Source organism: Anoplophora glabripennis, unplaced genomic scaffold, assembly GCF_000390285.2.
Source record: "Anoplophora glabripennis isolate ALB-LARVAE unplaced genomic scaffold, Agla_2.0 scaffold46, whole genome shotgun sequence".
Classification (NCBI taxonomy): domain Eukaryota; kingdom Metazoa; phylum Arthropoda; class Insecta; order Coleoptera; family Cerambycidae; genus Anoplophora; species Anoplophora glabripennis.
In genome coordinates, this window is record NW_019416736.1 from 705,164 (window position 1) to 727,811 (window position 22,648).

The window sequence follows — 22,648 nt, forward strand, 5'->3', positions numbered from 1 at the left end:
AACAAATGAATGTTATTTGGTATTTTGACATTACTCATTCAAAAGAAAATTTTAAGATTATCATTAATGAACATATTGGGTAATAACAGGTCGACAAGTGATCTCTGAAGTATCGCATAAGTAGCAAAAATTTCAGTCGATGTAATACTATACGATGCTGAAGTTTTCAATGGCCCGTTACAAAGACAACATTCGAAAAATTTTAAAAATTTTGTCGACATACCAAAATTTGATAATTTACAAAGGAAAAAGTGACAAATATCTAATGTATCAATAATATTAACAATATGGTTAAGGTGAATCTACTTGCCTTGAATCCATGCTGATAAGTCAGTATTTCAAAGAGTGACCGCAAAAAAAGCCATTTTTCCGCCTGTTTTTCTGGCGACAGGGAAAATCCTAAAAATATTCTAAAAATATCCAGATTCTCGTCGTGAAAAATTAAACTGAGGATCACTTTCAGTTTTTCAAAAATTTTCGAAAATCCCCCTTATTTAGGGGTTGAAAAGACAAAAAATGTCAACAAATCATCAACAGTTGTAAAACCCCAAATATTTCTATGTTGTTATCAAAACAATATTATGAACGTGAAAATATCTAATTTCGTATTTGATACGGTCTTGTCCGGATTGAAAATCAACCCATAATATCCCTAAAGGGGTGAAATCATTCCCTAAACGCCTAAAAATGTAAAAAATATATTAAAAGTTACAATGTTTTTCTTTTTCTTTTATACGTGATAATTGAACCGTTAATAACCCACAATCACTAGATACGAAGGAAAATACCCCCAAATGAGAGTAAAACCACCCCTAAGTTCAACCATCGGCTTCAAAGTACATACCTACATAAAATAATTATAATGCATGAAAAAAATTATGTTTCGAAATACATTCATTAGAATAATTTGTACACAAGTACTCCCATACATTATCAATCATTTTCAAAAATAATCGTCCCTCTCAAGGGGTAAAATCATCCCCCAAATTTAAAAAAATTGTAAATAATGTGAAAGAAATATTATTTTGATAACAACATAGAAATATTTGGGGTTTTGTTTTACAACTGTTGATGTTTCTTAATTTGTTTACTTTTTTGTCTTATCAACCCCTAAATAAGGGTGATTTTCGAAAATTTTCGCTTTGATGCTCATTTTCATTTTTCATGAGGAGTTTTTGTATATTTTTAAAATATTTTTAGGAGTTTTCCTATCGCCTCTGTCAAAGTCTCAAAAACAGGCCAATTTTGCGATCACTCTTTGGAATGACAGCACAAAACGTTATGCTGAAAACTTTGCTATAGTTAAATTACGCAACTGTACTTTGGGACTTTGGGTGTATAGGTAATACAACTTGGCGCTATAGATTTTGTTCAAGTAATCTACAAATATTTAACACATTTATGTTCGATGAATGTTTACATTAACAGAAGCCGACTTTGGGCATACGAGTTGCTAGCCATTTTGGAGTTTATATATTTCAATCTCCCTCGTAGGTAAATGACAGATAGACTAGTTTGTGTTAAATTACTTGGTCATAATACACAATAGCGTGCTAAGAGAACCAATTACTGTCTAACCGTAAATCCTCGGGGAAAAAACTGCCGCGGTGACTCACGTAAATATCATCCGGCGAATCCACAAAAATCGTTTGTCGCTCACTTGTAAACAGAGAAAATGTTTACATTACCCTTCAGTTTTACCAACATTCTCGCGTAGAGCGCTGGGATTTCTTACGCGCCGTATATTGGTTTGTGTTTCCCGTCTTACTCTATTAATTTACGAGGAATAATTATTACAGTACTGTTTATTACCCTGAACGTCTAAAAAATTAGTGCAGTTGGTGGGCGCTATGGGATTTCTTCTCTAAAGAACGTTTTGATGGTAGTGATCAATATTTGAAACCTCAAAAATGTCGGTAAGAGCGTATTTTTAGGCCACTAATTGTCATTTCCGTAAACTTCCGATTAGGTAAAGAATAGATATAAGATCGTGAACCTGAAATGATTTCCAACAATTGACATTCGTAAATAAGAAATGAAAGACGCTTGCATTTTAGGTATATTTTCTTGTGGATGCAAAGACTAAGAAAATTTGAAATAAGTATTCACACTAATGCCAAAAAGGTTAAAGGTTCGGTAGAAATCAAAAGGGTTACTTGGTGTCAGTTATTCTTTCCCTAGGAAACCTTAAAACAGTTGGTGGAAACGAACATAAAAAAGTTTGTTTGATTGATCAGTTGATTATTTATTGATTGCTAATAATCAAATACGGAACAATGAATGCAAAATCAAAAAAATATATATATATATATATAAAGGTTAATTTCATGCTTTTCTTACCATTATTTTTTATTTTTAGCAAATATTTCGTAACAGTCGGTTTTCTAATATAATATACACAAAATAAGTATAATAAATACTTTTATGCTCATAAAAAGTGATAATGTATATCAACTATGCATGCATGTTTATATAATTTTTCTTAGAGAATATGTTCCAAAGCCCATTTTCTTTTAATTAATGTATACAGATGACAATCAATTATATTATTCTTTTTGTCCTTCTGAGCTGTGGCCCTGATCAATGTAGGTATATCTAACAATAAAATCTATCTCTGAGGTGTCTTTGGCTCATAATCTTATTTTAAATGAATCTAAAACTCAAATGTTAATTTTTGGAAATAAAAGGAACATCATTGTAGATAACCCAGATTTTACTATTATTTGGAATAGGCATACTATTGTTCCAACTGATAACTGCAAAAATCTTGGGTTGTGGGTAGACAATTCTCTTAGATTTACCAAGCATATCAACTATCTTACTCAGAAATCTTTTAGCAAGCTGAAAGTCGTTTACATACATAAAGATCTTCTTAGTACTGAAATTAAATGTGTGATTTGCTGATATTATCCTCCATTGCCTGTTTTGGTCTTCAGAGATAAATAATGTCTCCAGAAAGTTCTAAATCAGGTTTAGTTATGGTCTTCGTGAGTTTGATCATATTTCCCCTAGTTTTAAAAATTCGAAGTGGTTTAACCTCAGTGCTAGATTTCAGATCCAATTGTCCTGTTTGACTTTTAAGTTATTATTATATCATTAACCTGAATATTTAACCGCAAAGCTCATTATGAATTTTGATGTGCTTCATTTGCCCATCCGTAACCGCTATAACTTTTGTGTACCAAAGAATAGGACTGCTCTGTTTCACCGGTCATTTTCTTACAATGCTATAAAAAATTATAATTCTTTGCCTAATGATGTCAGGTCCTGCAAGTCTATTGACAATTTTAAAAAAAGTCTTAAAATCTTTATTAGTTAATTATTGTATCAGTTGGTTGTATTATTTTATTATTACTGGATTTAATTTTTGATATGAGTGTGCATTTGGGTGTGTTATGTGTTTAAATAATTGTTGTTGTTTCTCTTTTATGTTTGCTACTTTATTTGCTATAGCGAATATTTGTAATGCTTCCTTACTTTCCTGGATATGGAAGAGCACCGTATGGTGAATATTGCCATCCTTTAAATACTTCTTTGTAAAAAATCTTTTTGTGATATAAATAAAGGCATCATTATTATTTTTTAAAGGCTGATTTCTCGACCCACAAAGAGAACTTAAATGGAGAAAAAAATCTGAAGGAATTAGCGAAATAAAATAATATGTTAGGGGTTGCCAAACCTGCGGTCTCAAAAAGGGTTGCACATTTCTTATATATATGATATCTTGTCTATGGTTGCACATATTTTTTTCCTAACCAATTGATGGATGTAAACAGTCCTTTTTTATTTTTCTTAAATTTTTAATATTACATAAAGTTACAATGTTATACAGTTTGAAAAATAGATTATTCACATTAAATTAAAATTTGTAGGTATATCTATAAAGAATATTTTTAATTAAGACATGATGATTCATTATGTTGGGCTAGGGCTAGGGCTTTATGAACATTTCTATGTTTTTTAACTTACATAAATTAATCTACAAGCAATATCTAAGAGAAAAATGAGTCGATTACATAATTATTATACAGATTTAACTTACATACACCTTGGTACAATAAATAACTATTAAATATTGACAAGCCTACAATAATTAAAGCACTTACCGTATGTAAATTAGTCTAAATGTGTAATATTTTAATTTATATGCAGTCGATGTTGAGAAATTTAGTATTACTCTATTATATATAATTGCACTTTCATGTGTAAACCTGAATGTCTTGAAAAGGATTTATCAAGATTGGACAAAAGTACATTGCATATTTAGTAAAAACTAAAGAGTTGAGAATGAAATAGTCATCCCTAAACCTACCCTTTAAACATGGAATTTGAATAATATTGCATAAATTAGAGTCCAGATGACCTAAATAAAAGTTTAACTTATTAATAAGATAAGACTTGAACATATCACAAAAAATATTATCTACCAATCCCTTTAAAAGGAAATTATGGGAAAAGAGTTTATATACCCTTATTTTTTGAAAAATTTTGGGAGACAATTTACCACACTGTATACTATAATTTATAAATATTAAAATAATAAAATGTGTTGAATCTAGTTAATCTATATCACTTCCAACACAAAAAAAAAATAATGTACGTATTTACATTCCATTCAAACTTGGTCTCGATTAATTTTATTTTACTACAACCTCTCTTCCAGATATCTGCTGAAAATTCCTCCCTCTCCTCCTTCACTTCGGATTTGGATTCCACCCCATCCCCCATGGAAGAACCAGCGAGAATAAAGAACCTAATAGAATGCTTCGAGTCCAGATCTCAACAACCGGAGAACATTTATGGCCATATCGATAGTACAAACCGAGTGGAGAACCTAAAGAATTGCCTTCAGAAAACGCTGGATCGAAGTTTCACGTGTGATAGTGCCATAAAGGACTCGGATTCCGATAAAAATGACAATGAGAATAAGGTGGCGGACATCATCACAAAATTCCAGACATACATCAAGAGCATGCCAAAGTATTGCAAGCCTAAAGTGCATAAGGATACCTTGTTTTACTGTTGTTTGATCATTGAGAAAGTTAAGGATGTGGCGCAGATAAAACTCAAGTACCCTTCTTGTGTAAGTAAATTTTTTTAATACGTTATTTCCATTTCATTAAATGTAGGTTTGTTGAATAGATATTCAAAAGAATATTTTAAAAATGTGTATATAAAACAAAAAACATTTGATAGTTCTGACATTAGCGATATTTTAAATATAGAAATAGTCCTGTCCAAGTATTTTCCATAAATAAAATGTTGAATTTATATGGTACTTTATTACAACTTAGTATAATTTTAATAAATAATGGTATTTCTCAACAAATAAAACAGGAATACCTGGTTAATACTTATGAGGGTTGCTTTCGGTGTGCAGCAAAATAAAATGCTCTTTCAATGGTAAAAATAAAAGTATTTTTATTGAAAACAAAGTTTGTGAGAAAGAAGTGTAGGCGCGAGCGTTCGCTGGAGAGTCCTCTATCTTACGATAGAAAAATTAACACATTTTTAATATTTTCTTCATCGCAGGTTGACGTTCCCCATAACATCGAAGACTTATGCTTCCCAGAAAGCGACAGCGTTCCGCTAGACTGCACCAACAGCGCGCAAGCCTATTCCCTTCTAATTACGAATGACAAAGGCGAACGGATGTTCGGCTACTGCCGCAGAGTTCTCCCCGAGGGTTCCACACACTGCCTCCCCTTAGCGTACTGCATCTTGAGCAAATACCGTGCCCCGAGATTCTACAAGAAAATCCTCACCGAACTCGAGACGAGACACGGCATAAAGAACAAATTTAGAGACGAACTCATCGGCCAGTTTTACAAACAGAAGTTCCCGAAGCCGGGGGAGTCGATAAAGATAGACTTGACCAACGTAGAACCCAAGATGGGTAAGACTGACAACAAGGAGAATCTCGAGGAGTCCGTCGACCTTGTCAGTTACGTGCACATAAATAAATGCGGCGAGTACGGGACCATTAATAAAATAGCGAAGAAGAACACGGAAAAAGTGGATCAGATTTATATCAGCGAACGTGATATAAAGAATCCTTGCGCGATACCCACTTACATAGTCGAGGATGGGGGTAAAACGGAGTTGGTTATGACGTTGCATCCGGATTCTAGGTACGAAGACTCGGATTTGAAGAAACTTCACAAATTGCCCCCGGATATTTTGATGAAGATATTCTCTTCGCTGCTTCTGGAGAGGAAAGTCATACTTATCAGTTCTAAGATAAGGTAAGGCATAGATTATGGTATGTTTCGAAACTTTGTGCTTGACAATTAATTTTGTGAAAAAAAGTTCATTTAAACGTACGTCGAAATATGCTCCGTTTTCAAAATACAGGGTGTTTAAATTTTAAATTTTTATTTATTTTTGCTAATTATTTCAAAGAGTTTTAAAAATATTGACTCGAAATTTGAAAAACGGTTTGGAGGGATAAACGTGCATTTTTTGGGGTGATCCGAATATTTCTACTTGCACAAGTGAAGTTTGTGCGAGAATACCACAACCTTTTTTTAATAAAAAAAATCGTACGCCACTGACTTCTTCCCGTTTTGATATTTTTTTAGAAATCCGCCATCAATTCTGAGTGAAATTGCTCTCCATTTTTTTGAGGAAAAAAGAACATATTATTATTTTACTGCAAGTTGTGTATTTTTAATTTCTATTGATACATTATCTAGTAGGTTGCTGTCAATATTTCTAAATAAAATACAACCACCAAATTTGAAGTCAATATCTTTAAAAATTTTTAACATAATTAATAAAAGTAAATAAAAAATTAAAATTTAATCACTGTATCTCGGAAATGAAGCATATTTCAACCTACGTTTGTATGAACTTTTTTCCCAAATTACTTTGGCAAACACCCCCTAAAATATTTCGCACTTGTTTACAAACATCCTGTATATTATTCTCTAAAAAATGTATGTTTTTGAAGCTATTTACAGACATTGTAGTGTATAAACTAATGATTTGAGAGAAACAGCTACTCTGCGACTAATTCCCTAATAAACATCTAGAATTGTTCGTCAGTCAAACCCACCTGACATATACTGGTGTCAAACTTATTTTTAGCAACTGTTGGTGTGTTAACTATAGACGTGGAGTAAATATAGGTTCTAACATAACAATGTAATGCCACATCTATAAACTGTTTGGTTTAGTCGCGACACGGGTTTTGTAGTACCCGCTAAACAGTAGGGCGCTCTCTGTCAGTTTGCCTATAGTGTTCTGATGAGAACTATTAAGTTTGAAACCGGTATATGCCTTGTGGATCAACTAGCGAATAATCCTGTTTCAGGTACATATAATTCAATTGGTCCCCAAAAGTAGTTGTTTTCCACAAATGTTATTTATTAGTTAATAATTGTTTTAATTGGTCGTATAACTTTGATATTTATAAAGATACTTGAACAAAACTCGGAATGCAAGTAAAAATATACAGGGTATAGCAAAAGTACCGAAATGGAAGAATAACTCGGCGGGAGAGCATTTTATAGAAAAATGTTACATACAAATGTATCAGGATTTCTCCCTGGCTCTGCGATGGTGACCTTGGCATTGACCTTGAATGTCATTTCAAAGTCAAATGATTTTTCAAATGGGACCCTATACTTTTGACCCCAGAATTGAAGAGCGCAAAATTTTACGTTTAGACACGACCTTGAGTGACCCCTCCCTTTTGACCTTGGAGCCCTCACAAGGTCAAACTAATAAAAGTACAGGAACGGCAGAATAACGGCGGGAGAGCATTTTCGAGAAAAATGTTCAATACAAAAGTCAATGTCAAGGTCACCATCGGATAACCAGGGAGAAATCCTGAAACTTTTTGTGTGACAAAAATACTAACAGCATACCACCTGTGCCATCATTTAAAAGACATTTACATTTTAGTGTAAAAAACATTTTCTTTTTGTTTTTTGCTTTTAAAACCAAAATTACAAGAGCAATCTCAATTCCGTAAATGAAAAAGTTGTAGAAAATGAAATTTCGATCGGTTGAAAAGAACCGGAGAAAATCCGGAAAATTCGGCTTTTTTTTTAATTTAGTACTTTGTCATTTATGAAGATTAAGAGCTGAAATTTGGCCCAGAAGTAAACAATTATATCAACTTTAAGTGTGTAAAAGGCAGGTGCTGTAGGATCATTAGTTTTTGCACAATTGCAATTTCAAATTTTTTATATTTTTTTTTGTCGGAAGTCTGCTTGCGTTAAAAATGGTCCGATTTTAATTCTAATACCAGTTTTCAAAAGAGAAGTAAAATACTATAAAACGTATATTTCAAGTTTTCATTAAAATGCAGCGAAATGAATGAAACATGCACTTGAACATGGGTGCAAACGGCCTAGCGCTGGTATTAGAATTAAAATCGGACCATTTTTAACGCAAGCAGACTCCCGGTAAAAAAATGCATAAAAAAATTGAAATTGCAATTGCGCAAAAAATAATAGTGCGACAGCACCTGCCTTTTACACACTTAAAGTTGATATAATTATCTACTTCTGTGTCAAATTTCAGCTCTTAATCTTCTTAAATGACTGTTATGAATTTTTGAAAAAAATGCCGCATTTTCTGGTTTTTCTGGATTTTCTCCGGTTCTAATCAACCGATCGAATCCCTCGACCTCTCATTTTCTTCGAAATTTCATTTCCTACAACTTTTCCATTTACAGAATTAAAATTGCTCCAATGGTTTTGATTTTATAAGCAAAACATTTAAAAAACGCGGTTTTTTTGCACTAAAATAATAACAAATTAATTAATTAAAGAGTTGAGAATCGAAAACACATCGGAGTATATCTATGGACTGTCTTTTAAATGATGACACAGGTTAATATTTTTGTCAAGATACTTTTTTTTACACTATTGATTGGCCTGCATAAAGCACGTTTTCATTAAAAAAAAATTTGGAAATATTTTATTTCAAAAAAAGTATATTATCTAAATGTTGAAAATTTAAGCCCCTTAAACTTAAAGGTTGTGATATAATTCTTTCTGGATAAATAAAATTACATATTTCACTTACTGGTTTTTTAAATTATTTAAGAAAATTAAAAATATTTTTTTAAATAAGTTTAACACCCTGTATTTTTTAACGATGCCTCCTAGATATAAATTTTATACAAAAGACCCCTTAAAATTCACTAAAAAATACAAAGTTTCATTTTTGGTCACCGTTTGTGAATCACCCTGTATAACGATTTTATAGAATTTATCCGTTACTTTCATTAAATACTGTATAAACTGTAATGTCAAAGACTTACTTAATTCGGACATTTTTTTTTCTTAACAGTCGAAGGAGTCAAAACATTTTGAAACGTATGAACTACGAAAAGTAAATCATGACAAGATCTTACAGTGATCTAGGAATCTTACAATTCTGTCACAAAAACTCCGAAATTTCAACGAACGCCCAATTTTGAAGTAACGATTCCTCGATTCTTTTTGAAAAAATATTTTCAATTTGATTTCAGCTTTAACAATCGTCCTGTTTTCAGTAAATTATCCTCCTGCGTGGACTCCCTTCAAAGTATTCTGTACCCCTTCACGTGGCACCACACCTTCATACCGATATTACCCGAAGCGTTGTGGGACATCGTCGAAAGCCCGACCCCAGTGATATGCGGAGTTCTCTCGACTGACGTAGTCAATCATCACAAAGTTGAAAACGTAAGCATCCAAAAAACAATCGTTTGAAACGTTAATACTTATATTGTCGACTACGATTATTTTTTCAGGGCATAGTGGTAGATATAGACAGCAGCACAGTATTAGTGGAAGAAGGGGACGAAAACAAAATCCTCAGTGGCAGCATGCAAAAGGTGTGGAAACGGAGCATAGCGTTGGCCAATAAAGCCGCCGCCTCGATGGACTACGTCCATTCCGTGTATTTAAGCGATGCTTATCTGCAAGTTTTCATATTATGTTTCAAAAACTACAAGAAATATATAGTGAACGGTAACTTCCAGGTAGGGTGAATGTACGTTGGGCAAAGAAACAGTTTTTTCATGCGTCTTTATGTTTTAGAAAGAAGAGTTCCTTAAAAATGGCAAAACTAAAGGGATCCGAAGGTTTCTAAAAATGTTTACTGAAACCTACATGTTCTTGGCCTTTTTAGACTCCGTCCTGCAAAATCCCGAGAACCTCCTAGAGTTTGATAAAAAAATTCAAATGTATGGATCTGAAGACTCGAGCGTTATATTAGATAAGTTGTTGGAGTGGAATAGGTAGTTTCTCGTTTCTGTAAGGATAGTTCTGTAAATATGTTACAAGCAGCTTTGTTATGTTAAGTATTATAAATATGTAAGATATTTTTATACAGATATTAAACGTTACTTTTTTAAAAGCTTTTTTATTTACAAGTTTACACTTTTATCACAAACGTGAAAATAAAAAACCAAAAAGTGGTATAGCTTTTATAAAATGACTCATGCGAGCGAACTTCAAAATTCACTGATGTTTTGAAGCCAACCACCAAAATGCTCAAAACTCATATTTCTCGTACAAGTGTATCAAAGGCAGACTATAACACGCCTAAGCAGCTCTACAAGCCTTAATGTATGTTAAGACGAATTTTCAAAATTCACGGATGTTTCGAATTCTGCTCGAAGCTCCCCAAATGCAACTGAACAGTCTTCTATCGAGCAACAAGCCGTTCACCACAACGCCTGACGACCGAATTGCAAAAATCGCCGAACTTTCCGATATATTTACCGACCTTTCCAAATGTCTACGGTCGAGCTACCAGGACGACATCAAGCAGGCGTAGCTAGTAGCTACCCGCGTCATCGGACGATAACCATCCTAGATAAATGATACTATAGATATCAAACTTGAACAGATTTCGTGGTCATTAACAGCGCTAACTGTTGACACTTTCTCCAACTTCTATTGCTTTCCTTTTCTATGAATTATCGGTAATACAGTGAGTTAAATTACCTGTAGCCGGTAAAAGATGCAAGCGCCATCTAGTTGTACGCTCTACAACTATATACCTACCTACTCAATATTTGTTTTAAGTACTCTGCCGCCGCTAAATTTAAAATTACATAACAAATCTCACCCTACACAGATCACTCAGAAATTGATTTTGTAAAATAATTTTCACGTAGATAATTTTTTTTGTCACCATGAGAAAATAAGTACATTTGATAAAAAGCATTAAAATCACTCAAGCATTAAAGACACTTTTAAATGCTCTAATAGTCTTCCTACTTAAAATAAGAAATAATTTTGATACTGTAACTTTTTAAAATGTTTGTTGAAAAAATTTCAAATTTCAGTACATATTTTGAAAAAAAAAGAGTGAAAATGATTAGAGTTTCAGTGCGTTCTATATTGTATTAGCTTTCACGGTGAATAAAAAAATATTACAAGTAAATAATTTTACTAAACCAATATTAGATTAATTCTTGTAATAGAGATTTATTATGCAACTTTAAATTTTTCGTTGTGTTGATATCCATAAAAAAACTACCTACCTCTGATCACATTTTTTATTAAAAAAAAACAAAAAAACATTTTATTATTAATAAAAAAATGTGATTATATGATGATCAGACATTATTATGTTATATAAATAAATGTGAATGAAATATCTAATAAAACACACACCAACACTCGCCAAACCTAACCAACAATAAACAATAAACATGAAGACATGAACAAGAATGACATGAAATGATCATAATTGCAATTGTCAAAATTTATTCTACAAAATCTTTGTGGCGACATCTATAGACTCTTTCCCCAACTTATATATCCATCTCAAGTCACGTGGTTCCCAGAGTTTCCCCATATTTTCAAGTATAAGTTCTCGGGCACTGATAACCATGTCACAGAAAATTTAACTGAGACCTGAGACTGTGTCCTATGATCCGAGGATTCCGAGGTGATATTATTACAATTAATAGGTAAACTTGTAGTTGATCCTAAAAATAATGTTGGCACAGCATTTCCTATTACTGTTTTTTAAACATTTTTTACTCAAAATGGTCTTCGCAAAAATAATGTGTTTGTCGGAGTAAATTCTGATTTATATAATTTTCGAACTGATTATATACATAGTAATTGTCTGTCTTTTGTATTTCTGAAAAACCTTTTATGTCTATAGAACATATTACAGATATTCATATAGTAAGATATGCTTTTGCAATTTGGACACGGATTTTTTTATTAAATTAATTTAAGAAATCCGTGAATTTGGAGCACAATAACATTGACGTTTAGTTCTACCAGGTACTGATTGGATAAAAAAAACGAATAAAAAACAGTATTAAGGTAGTTCAGACGATTGATTCAATAAATCCCTTATTATAGGTATTAATCTAAAACATAACAAATTTATTAATGCATAAAACGCGGCAACCTACCTCAAGTACTGAAGATAAACTATATCCTCAAACGTCAAACATTCTACGTTGATTGAAATATTTCTGCCAATGCATTATATTTCTGTTGATCGAAAGATTGGAAATACAGATTTGATCTGTGGTGGCAAATTTCTGTTTAACAATTTCTATAAAGGACAATGTTTTGCTGCACCAATGTGGGATGGCCTCAGTGAATGCATGATCCGTCCGCTCTATCCAATAAAAGCCTCTTATTTATTTACTCTTATGACTCTCCCTTTCGGGGAAATTCTAATAAAGAACGCAATCATAACTATTGTATTGCGGCATTGAATTATAGTTTTTTAAGATGACTTCGTTTCATTACATTCAACAAGAACAAATGCCTATCTCTTGTTTAGTAAATTACAGAATATTGACATAAAACGTAAAAATATAAACAAAACTAAATGGTTTTCTCTATGACCGTGATTTAAAATTTTTAAATTAGCTTCATAGATGTCACTTTAATATTTTTGACAACCACACTGTATTTCAACGAATGACTTACCACACATTATTCTAACTCTATTCGAGCATGTCACATTAATAATTTAAAATATTGTGAACAAATATTTCGATTTTTATAACTTAAGCCTCTAGGAAATTTTGACTTGTACTAAAATAAAGTTGGCTATGCTTTTAAATGTCACTTGTTTAGATTGATTTTGTAACGGAAGTTTTATGTATTTGAACATTTTCTGTCGGTTAATAGCTAAAGATTTTTAAATTTCGTTAATTTTAATTTACATGATCGGGGATTAGTAACTCGTACCTCTTCATGGAGTCGTATTACAGTAGTGACGAAGAAATCGCTTGGGGACCAGTCACGTTGCGAGAAATAAATGCTGATTTAAAGAGATATCAACCTAGGAAACCAAATAGGAGACATACGGTACTGTAAGTGTTTGTATATTTAAAAAAAGTTTAAAAGTAGTCTTGCATTATCATATTTTTTTTTTAGTTGCAAAACTCGGAATACTAAAATGGACGAATCTCTTTCTAAGGCTATGAACAAACTAGACATATCTGGCACATCAACCGCATATTACACCCCAAATGAGAGTTTAAAAGTTGCCAATAATTCAGATTTTCTTGAAAAACTTTCGCATGTTATTAATGTTCCAAGTTCAGAATTGTCCGAGTATGCCTCTGTATTGGAATCCACAGGAAATACTAAGAGCCAGCTAGAGAACACGGAAAGCCAAAATGAACCTCTAATTGTGCCATACATATTGATAAGTAAACCAGATAGTTCTGTTCAGAACGATTCTTGCATGGATTTTATTAAGGCATTGGAAAATCGAGAAACTCAGTATGATATAGAAAACTTTCAACAAACTCTCGTTGAAAACAGTTATGTACCATCAGAAGAAGAACAAATAACAACTGAAGAAGAGATTTCAGTCAATGAAACTAATTCTGTAGGTGAAGAAAGTGAAATAGAAGAGAGAGAAGTAATTGTTTTAAGCGACGATAGTGACAACTCTGCAGAAGATTGTAATGTAAGTTGCGATGAAAGAATTACTTCATTCAGAAAGGAAACTGATGAGTTTCAAGAGAGTGAGTTTCTTAATAAATATGACAAGACTGAAAATAAATATGAGCTACTTGAAAATGATTTGGGAAGTAATGGTGAGGAACAGCAAAATGAAGTGAATGAGTCCAGTGCATCAGGTATAGATACAATTTATATTTTTAAAATGTTTCTATATTGTCCCAAATTAGTTATACTTGAAAGTTTTAAAAAAATCAATTTAATTTAATAATAACTTTGTGCTGTATACTTTTATTATGAATTCACAGGTAACAGAATTAACGCTTTTGAAGAAACGAGTTATCAGCGTAATGTGGAGGAGTTATTACTAACACCAAATATGCAGCGTCAACTGTCCACGATAAAAGAATATAGTACCTCCCCCGTTATTGTACCGGAGATAGATTTGACACAATTTGACGATTCCCTGAAAGATGATTCACTTCAGCTAAATGATACTTTAGAAGAAATGAACAGATGGCTGAATGAAGGTATTTATTTATTTAAAATTAATATATCAAATATATCACGTAATTTTTTATAATCTAGGTCTAAATGATCGCATTTCAAATGACGAAATTGTAGAAGAAACACCCACAAGGAAAGATATTTCTACTCCATGTAACAAAATTACTTCAAAAAAACAGTTATTGTCGTGTGATAGGGACAAGACGAGCCATATCCCAAAAAGGAAGTATATACCCACCTCAGCAGAAAAGAAAGTTAACAACACATACACCCTTAAAAAAATGTCGCCAAAAACCGATTTTAAAATACCTGAAATACCTTTCCGCCAAAAACTAACAACACCTACTCCCCCGAAATCCGGCCTTAATTTAAAAAATATCGTCAGCCCCGTCGCGCTGTATATAAAAAGTAGCCCCAGGATTCCGCTAAAGCAAAATGTTCCGTTGAGAGAGTTGCCCCGGATTGTAACCACCACAAGCACAAAGTCCTCGAATAAAGAAAACTTGGTGGGGATGGAGTTCCCTGAGGTCGCGTACAAACCGTCAAAAAGTCAAAAAACGACAACGGAGGAACCCGTTGTAGTGCCGCCATACATGAAAAAGTTGATTACAGAGGGACACATCACAAAGCACGAGGGCAGGCTGAAACCCAAGCGGAACGATTCAAAAGTAAGCAGAAAATTACTACAGTCTGACGTTACAAACACCACAATCGATCAAAGCTTGTTGGATAACACTGGGGACGTATCGGTTTTAACAAATAAGCAGGCGTTTATAAAGTAAGTCTTATTAAATATAAGTTTTTATCTAGTGATTTTATTTAACAATATTTTTCTCTATTTTCTGTTTTCTGTTTTAATCATCAATCAGCTACCTACTTTGCGAGTTATATATAGCAAATAGTTTTGTTTTATATTTTGAAATAAATTTTTTCATATTGAATTTTTGATTTTGTGATCATTGTTACCTATACTCCGCGGTCGAAATTATAGAGAGTGACTCATCGCTAGCTTTTGAACTAGTAAGGGGGATGAAACGTGCCGGGAATGAAAATCCATTGGTGTGTCTGCGTAAAAGGCAACAAAATATAGAAAATATTGAAAAAATATAATAAAACATAACATCTAATATTTTTTTACGGTTTGCTATAACCGGCACTTTGATCCATTTTAATTATTACAGCATTTTAAAACGTCCCAGTTGTGTTTTTTTAATTCATAAATTTATTATAGCCATGGAATTAGACCCCTCGTCTACGCTTATGCTATGACGTTTCTCAGGACTGATAAATCAAGTCCATTTACACCCACTAAAAAATCATTTCCCTATTCCCTACCAAGTGCAAAAGACAAGAGATAGAATATAGATCGACATTCAGTGTAACTCAGTCTATAGACGATTATAGATTCTATCAATGTGCGTAGCGAGCTGCACAAACATAAATAATATTGAACCGTATAAAAATCATTTTATATTTTATACACATTATGGTAATAGTGTTTTTATATTATGTCCGAGTCACTCTCTATAATTTCGACCGCGGAGTATAAATATTTATAGGGACATAGAATAAGTTCTGGCTGTTTTGCAACAGGTGGCGATACCAGAACTATAAGTGTGTAGTTTAACCCTTTAAGTGCTCCAGACGTATTTATTCGCTAAACATTTATAGGACTCAAACTGCTCCAGACGAATTAATTCGCTTGAATAGTTAATTTGGATCAGGCTGCTCAAACCGTTATATTCGCAACCATGTGCATTGGTGACTCGGTTGTTACAATTGGTATAGGGAATTTTTGTGGGCGAAGCTTATAGCGACTGTTGCAATTATTTTTATGGAAGGAGGTACTGGGGATAATGTCAAGATTGTTCATCTCTTTTTCAGTTTCTATTTAGTACGGCTGTCGATATATTGTATTTTATTTAAAATAAAATCGTAAAAATATCTAGTAAATTGACAGATAAAGAAATGGAAGAAATTTTAGCGACGTATTGTGCAGCGAAAGGGTTAAGATGGTAACGCACCTATAAAGAAGCAAGTTTGAAATACGGTGTATGTTATTTTGCAGAAGTGTAAACTATTTTTTTTTTCATATTGTTAAACATGTCGAATTTCGTCTCAAAAAAAAAGAGTGTGGGGAATTTTATTCCACTACTTTCTTCAAAAGAAATCTGTAGCTGAAGCACCTATATAACAACATGCAGAGATTGGTTTAGACGCTTCGACAATAATGATTTTGTTGAAGATAGATAAAAAATGTTCTGGTGCACAAAAACACTTTGAAGATAAAGAATTAGAGGCACTACTTCATGAAAACTCTTGTCAGACTCCAGTTGAACTTGCAGAATCATTAGGGATTAATCACGCAACTGTTTCGAAACGTCTGAAAGCATTAAGAATGCTTGAAAAGCATGGACATTATGTGTTGTACAAGTTGAGGTCGAGAGACATTGAACGGCATCTTTACTCGTGTGAACAGCTGCTGCAATAGCAGAAAAGGAAAGGTTTCTTGCATGTTATCGTGACTGCTACGATAATCCTTTATAAATCATGGGGTCAGCCCGGTCATGCGTCAGCATCATCGGCAAAGCTTGATATCCATGCTTCCAAGTATCTGCTATTCATTTGGTGGATCAGCTGGGTGTAATTTATTATGAGAAACCATCACGGTAGATCGCTAGTGACTACAATTATTGATGTGTTTGTGCTGAGCATTGAAAGAAAAACATTCGCTTTACAAGCAGAGACATAACAAAGTGAATTTGCAGTATGACAACACTCGGCCACATGTTGCAAAATCGGTGAAATTTCAAAATAAAAAAATTGGGTTGTCGGTCTTGAAGTCTCGAAAAGGGTTGCACATGTAATGAGTGTTTCATAATGTGCAAATATTTTAAGGTGTTTAGAAAGTAATTATAGGAGTACTGCCAATACATTTTTTTGATAAAAAAAAAATAAAAGCTAATTTTTTTGGCCATTTTGCGATTTGAATATTTTCTCAGGGTGGGCTCAAATCAAAAAAATATATTGGTGGTACCCCCCCCCCCGAAAATTACTTTCTAAATACCGTAAAAATTTTTGCACATCATATTATGAAACACCCTGTATATGTATATGCGAACAAAATATTTCATTTCATAATCGAAATAGGAATTCTTTAATTCTTTACAAAACTATTGTTATTACTATTAGTTACACCTATTTAAGTTTTAATTTGATCCTATAGCCAAGCTGTTTAAAAATGAGATCAGTTCATTGTAAGGAAAAAATATTTTGTTTTTATACATGTCCCAAAAATAAATGCCAAAATTTTGACCACACTTTTAACACTTCAAAGACAACATTTTTGTAATATTTTTTTTTGAAAACCTCAGTTTTTAAAATAATATAATTTCTAAAAATATGAAATTATTCTTACCACTGTCTAAGTCGAAACGCTTAGTTGAGATAATATGTTACTTAGCTTTCTTTGATTCATAGGTAATTTGTTAGCATTATTTTGATGGGAACAAAATTCCACATTTAAAAAAAATTGTCAAAAATTGTTGCTTGTAATGAGTTAAATATATATGTAATTAAAATGGTATAATTTCTGGGATATCTTGTATATGCAACCCCTTTCGAGTGCCCATGGTTGACAACCCATAATTTAATTTTTCTTAAAAAAAGATAAGCTGGTAAAAACCCGCTGCTGCTATTGTGACATTGAAACAATTTTTAGACAATCGGTGAGCAACCAAATTTTTTTTACCTATTGCTTCTTGCAAAAACATGTACAGTGTAGGCGAGGTAAATGTGTGCCATTCATTTGCATTTATCAAGTATATAATTGTAAATTAACTATAGAGGCTTGGGGAAATGTCTAATTTCTTTTTTAATTTCTGTCTTCAGTGGGATTAATAACATAACTCCATTAAATTAATAACTGAAAACAATTATCAGTATCAGAATTTTGACAATTCACAAAATTTTACTTGAGTTCAATTCATCTAATCTTTCAGGTAATTTATATTTATAAAATTTGGAAAAAACTTAAGAGATTCGTAATAAGCTTTTATAACGTAACTTTAATACTAGAAAATTGTTTTAGATAATTAGCTTGTGCATTAATTAATCTGAAATTCGAGAGAAATTTAAAAAATTATTACATTGGGATATTTTTTTATATACTAAAAATATTCCATACGGTATTCGGAATAGGAGATTTATCTACTAAACTCAATACCAATTTTTAAGAGGTTTTATCAACTATTTTCAAGAAATTTCGAAAAGGTCATTCTTAGACCAAACTCTTGGAACACTGGATTTTTAATATCTAACTTAGGCGGCGTTTTATAGACAAGAAATCGCACTTTTAGCGAGACAGTGATAGAACAAGAAAATAGTATCCAAACTATAGAAATGTGTAAATACAAGAATTTCTTTTTCATTGTGACAGCCACCTTTGTAAACACCGGAAAAATGTACCTTTCCCATTTTGTTGAGTTTCGTAAAAAGTACTTCATAATATGTGATTAATTCATGTGTTAATAGTTTCTTAAAAGCATTCTGCGAGGTGTGATAACGTTTATAGTACCGTACGCAATTTTCTGTATGTTCAACAGGTAAGTAAAGTTCAAAAAATGTAATGATAAACATCGGAAGTAAAAATATGATTTTTTTCTTCTGAATGTATTGTCAGCTTATAAACTGTCTTACACCCTGGAGAAACCTTGTATAACTGGTGCAGTGAAGAGATATTACTTCTAACTTGCTTAGATTTTCTAAAACTCTCGACAAAAAAATACTCATAAAAGCGTCCCCTCCCCCTTAATCACAAACACGAATAAAACAAAATATATACAAAACATCTTATAAAATATTTTTTATTCTATATATTCTAGTTCTTTTAAGGATTTGTGGTGCTTTCGAATGTGCTTCAGAAGATTTGTATTGGTCGTGTACTGTTTCCCGCAAAATGTACAAGACGGTTTTGTAGTATTTTCCGTATGTTTGATGACGACATGCCTGTTCAAACTTGACTTGTCCTTATAAGCCATGTGGCACACCGTACAAACGTGTTCCCGTTTCCTGTCATCGTTGTGTCTGTAAATGTGTTTCATTAAAGTGGATTTCAAGGGAAACCACAGTCCGCAAATTGTACAATTAAAATTTCTTTCTTTGGTGTGCTTCAGTTTTATGTGAGTCTTTAAAGTACCCTTGTCTGTAAAACGTAATCCACATATTTCACAAACACATTGCTTTGGGTGTGTGTGTATTTTCTTGTGTTTAACTAAAACCGTTCTTCTTTTAAAAGCCTTTCCGCAAATTGGACATACGTGTCGCTTTTCTGTGGCGTGTACCTCAGCATGATCGTTCAAGTAAGATTTTTTTAAGAAACCTGCGCCACAGTGTTCACATACATATTTTTTATGAGACTTGTAATGTTCTTCGATTTCGGCACACGTTTTGAAGTTTTCGTTGCATGTATCACACTGAAGAATGATGTCTTCGTCTTTAATTTGTTCGGACACTTCAATTGTTGCTTTTGATATGTAACTCTCAATATCACAAACAGATAAGTTATGCCTTTTGGTCAAGTGTTGTTGCAAACCCGATTTTAATAAAAATCGGTCACCACATTCATTGCAGTAGTATCTCACATTCAAAATTTCTGAATTTTTAGGTTGACTATTGTCTTCCGACACTTCTTTCTTTATAACAGCTCTAGGTTCAATAAATGTTCTTGTAATATCTAGTTCATCTGTTTCAGTAGAACTAATTTGAATTATCTGAGTATTTTCTAGTATTGCGTTCTTGGTAGTATCTTCTGTACAATCACCAGATTTAATGGCATATTCTACTGAAAATTTATTTATTTCTTTACAGCCTTCATTATCATCTACATTTTTCTCCGTGAAGAAAAGTTTGATGTTACTATTATTTTCTATGAAAATGGTTTTGAAATTAAAAAAGTCGACCACAATTGTTGTACAGCTTTCGCACAAATATGGAGATAATTCACTATTATCTTCAATCTATTTGGGGGGTGAAATGAAAAATCTAAGTAAACTGTTATTAAACAAATATTTTTGTTGTAAGTACTTACTTCTAAATAAGTAGTGCTTCTTAGTATATCCGATAAACTGAGGCCTTGATCGAACTCGCTGAATAAATGGTGCATTTCCTGATCTTCGCTTAAACAGGACCTACATTTTGCCTTTAAATTTAAATATGTTTTTACCATTTTAAAATTTCGTTGACTTAACCACCAACATATGTCGACGACGTAACTTTTGGAACTATTTAATCAGTGTTGCCAACGTTACAACAAAATATTCCCCAGGAAAGAAGAAAAATAGAATATTACAATCAACGTTTTGTGGTAAAACAGGCTTCTACTGAATGTCTTTTTTTTATTGTTACATTTTACCTGGGTACACAATAACGGACGACTATTATACTTGATTAATGATGCAAAAATGATTAATTATTAAACACGGTACATATAATGCAAAGCTTAATTTTGAATGTGATACACTCTTTTTTACTGAAAAGAATATTAAAATTTAAATCATCAACGCTCCTGTGAACGCGTTCACGTATTAAAGTTAGAATAGAGATACTGACATTGACATGTTCCTAGGACATGTCAATCACAGATCAGATGTCAATTATTATCTCTGCCTCTGCATTCTCTGCTGTCAAGAATGAGTATGAGTGAGCAGTGGCGACCTGAGTGTAGATATGAGTTTATTCCATGTAAAATATTTGGCTTTTATTTAAATTTTATTTGCCTTTGAAATTTCTGTCTCAATTTGCTGCATCTCACTACATTCTGTTTGTGATTTACTGAATTTTATTTTCAAAATGTCAGAACCGAATATAACAACTTACAATTCAGTATGTAGAGCATGCCTAGCAACGAAATGTGATATGATTTGTCTTTTCTTGCCAATTAATGAAAATTTAACATTGTCAGATATGATTCAATATAATACAACACTTCAGGTAAGCAGCAGAATATGTTTACTGTTTGTTTACGACTATTGATTTTCTAGGTAAAAGAAACTGATGGATTACCTGGATGGATTTGTAAGAGTTGCTCCGAAGTGATAATTAAATTTTGTGATTTTGTAAAAGTTTTCCAGAAGAGCGAAAAATATTTTAAAGAAGTAAGGAGAAGACAAGAATTGTGTGACGCAAATATTTTAGATCCGGAAGGGATAGAGGTAATTAAATGTGAAAGTGATTCTTCAGATACTGATGAAAATGATGAATTGCATGATGAAAATATCAAAGACATTTCAGAAAACATCTCTGTAGATTCAGTAAAATATTCTTGTGAAGAATGTGGGGATTGTTTTTTGTATAAAGCTGGGTTTCAGCAACACATGAACAAAAAACATGATGTAGAAGTTACAGATTTTGAAATATACAGCTCGAAGATTACTATAAAAGTAGCTCCAATTGAAGATGCTTTGGAACCTATCATTATCATGAAAAATGACTTACAATGTAAAACTTGCAAAGCAGTATTCGAGAGTCGCAGTGCTCTTGAAGAGCATGTCGGTATTCATAAAAGGCATACGTGTGAACATTGTGGGGCAACGTTTACAAAAAAATCTTATTTCATAGACCATTTGGACATACATTCAACTATCAAGCATCACATTTGTAAGATTTGTGGCAAATCCTATAGGCGGAGAACTGGTTTAAGGTATCACAAGAAAATTCACGCTAATCTCAGGAATTTGGTGTGTGAAAAATGTGGGAAACGATTTAATCACAAACCAAATTTGCGGACTCACATAAAATTAAAGCACACTTCTGAGAAGAATTTTCAGTGTACCTTCTGTGGTTTATCATTTGCCATGAATTCCTGGTTGAGAAAGCATATGCTCCGAAAACATGCTGGTGAAAGAGAGAGGAATTACGTTTGTAATATTTGTGGAATTGCTTATTTCGAGAAAGGGACTTTGAGTCGACACGTTTCGATTAAACATAATAGTAATGGGAAGAAGTACTCCTGCGCTTCATGTGGAAAGGATTATACCACGCAAACTAATCTTAATAAACATTTTAGAAGTGTTCATAATTTAATTTCCAAAAACAGTGATTTATAATATTTATAATGTATATGATGTGATCTTGTAAGTTTAAAAAAATATATTTATTTGATTATGAATGTATAAATAATATTGATATTAAAATATAATAAATAAGAAAAAACACCTACTGGGAAGTTTTATTCTTTTCAG

The 22,648-nt window shown here is 32.4% G+C and overlaps 4 protein-coding genes across 6 annotated transcripts in view; 3 read left to right on the top strand and 1 right to left on the bottom strand.

Moving 5' to 3' along the window:
- Positions 1-10,359, top strand: part of LOC108904263 (DENN domain-containing protein 2A) — a 53,764-nt gene extending 43,405 nt beyond the window's left edge. For all 3 annotated transcript variants that reach the window (XM_018706741.1, XM_018706742.1, XM_018706743.1), the window contains 5 exons: positions 4,664-5,083; positions 5,533-6,245; positions 9,512-9,683; positions 9,752-9,982; positions 10,041-10,359. In XM_018706741.1, the coding sequence (XP_018562257.1) occupies positions 4,664-5,083; positions 5,533-6,245; positions 9,512-9,683; positions 9,752-9,982; positions 10,041-10,244 (1,740 nt within the window). In that variant the 3' untranslated portion in view covers positions 10,245-10,359. The remainder of the gene's footprint in view (positions 1-4,663; positions 5,084-5,532; positions 6,246-9,511; positions 9,684-9,751; positions 9,983-10,040) is intronic.
- A 2,613-nt stretch (positions 10,360-12,972) lies between these two features.
- LOC108904266 lies at positions 12,973-15,294 on the top strand. The gene is made up of 4 exons (XM_018706747.1): positions 12,973-13,303; positions 13,368-14,080; positions 14,210-14,431; positions 14,490-15,294. The coding sequence occupies exons 1-4, from the start codon at positions 13,185-13,187 to the stop codon at positions 15,188-15,190; spliced, it is 1,755 nt and encodes a 584-aa protein (XP_018562263.1). The 5' UTR covers positions 12,973-13,184; the 3' UTR covers positions 15,191-15,294.
- Positions 15,295-19,257: 3,963 nt separating this feature from the next.
- LOC108904267 (gastrula zinc finger protein XlCGF26.1-like) lies at positions 19,258-20,668 on the bottom strand. Its single transcript, XM_018706748.1, has 2 exons — positions 20,497-20,668; positions 19,258-20,425 (listed from the first exon to the last, which is right to left on the bottom strand). The coding sequence occupies exons 1-2, from the start codon at positions 20,632-20,634 to the stop codon at positions 19,274-19,276; spliced, it is 1,290 nt and encodes a 429-aa protein (XP_018562264.1). The 5' UTR covers positions 20,635-20,668; the 3' UTR covers positions 19,258-19,273.
- Positions 20,669-21,087: 419 nt separating this feature from the next.
- On the top strand, positions 21,088-22,529 carry LOC108904268 (zinc finger protein 595-like). The gene is made up of 2 exons (XM_018706749.1): positions 21,088-21,398; positions 21,449-22,529. The coding sequence occupies exons 1-2, from the start codon at positions 21,258-21,260 to the stop codon at positions 22,511-22,513; spliced, it is 1,206 nt and encodes a 401-aa protein (XP_018562265.1). The 5' UTR covers positions 21,088-21,257; the 3' UTR covers positions 22,514-22,529.
- The last annotated feature ends 119 nt before the right edge of the window (positions 22,530-22,648 follow it).

What these genes read in the sequence shown, in the direction of transcription:
- LOC108904266 (XM_018706747.1), top strand. Translation starts at nt 13,185, where the DNA reads ATGGAGTCGTATTACAGTAGTGACGAAGAAATCGCTTGGGGACCAGTC. An exon ending in GAATGAGTCCAGTGCATCAG is followed by an intron (nt 14,081 to 14,209) that starts GTATAGATACAA and finishes ATGAATTCACAG; the next exon opens with GTAACAGAATTAACGCTTTT. An exon ending in GAACAGATGGCTGAATGAAG is followed by an intron (nt 14,432 to 14,489) that starts GTATTTATTTAT and finishes TTTATAATCTAG; the next exon opens with GTCTAAATGATCGCATTTCA.
- LOC108904267 (XM_018706748.1), bottom strand. Translation starts at nt 20,634, where the DNA reads ATGGTAAAAACATATTTAAATTTAAAGGCAAAATGTAGGTCCTGTTTA. An exon ending in GAAGCACTACTTATTTAGAA is followed by an intron (nt 20,426 to 20,496) that starts GTAAGTACTTAC and finishes CCCCCCAAATAG; the next exon opens with ATTGAAGATAATAGTGAATT.
- LOC108904268 (XM_018706749.1), top strand. Translation starts at nt 21,258, where the DNA reads ATGTCAGAACCGAATATAACAACTTACAATTCAGTATGTAGAGCATGC. An exon ending in AATATAATACAACACTTCAG is followed by an intron (nt 21,399 to 21,448) that starts GTAAGCAGCAGA and finishes TTGATTTTCTAG; the next exon opens with GTAAAAGAAACTGATGGATT.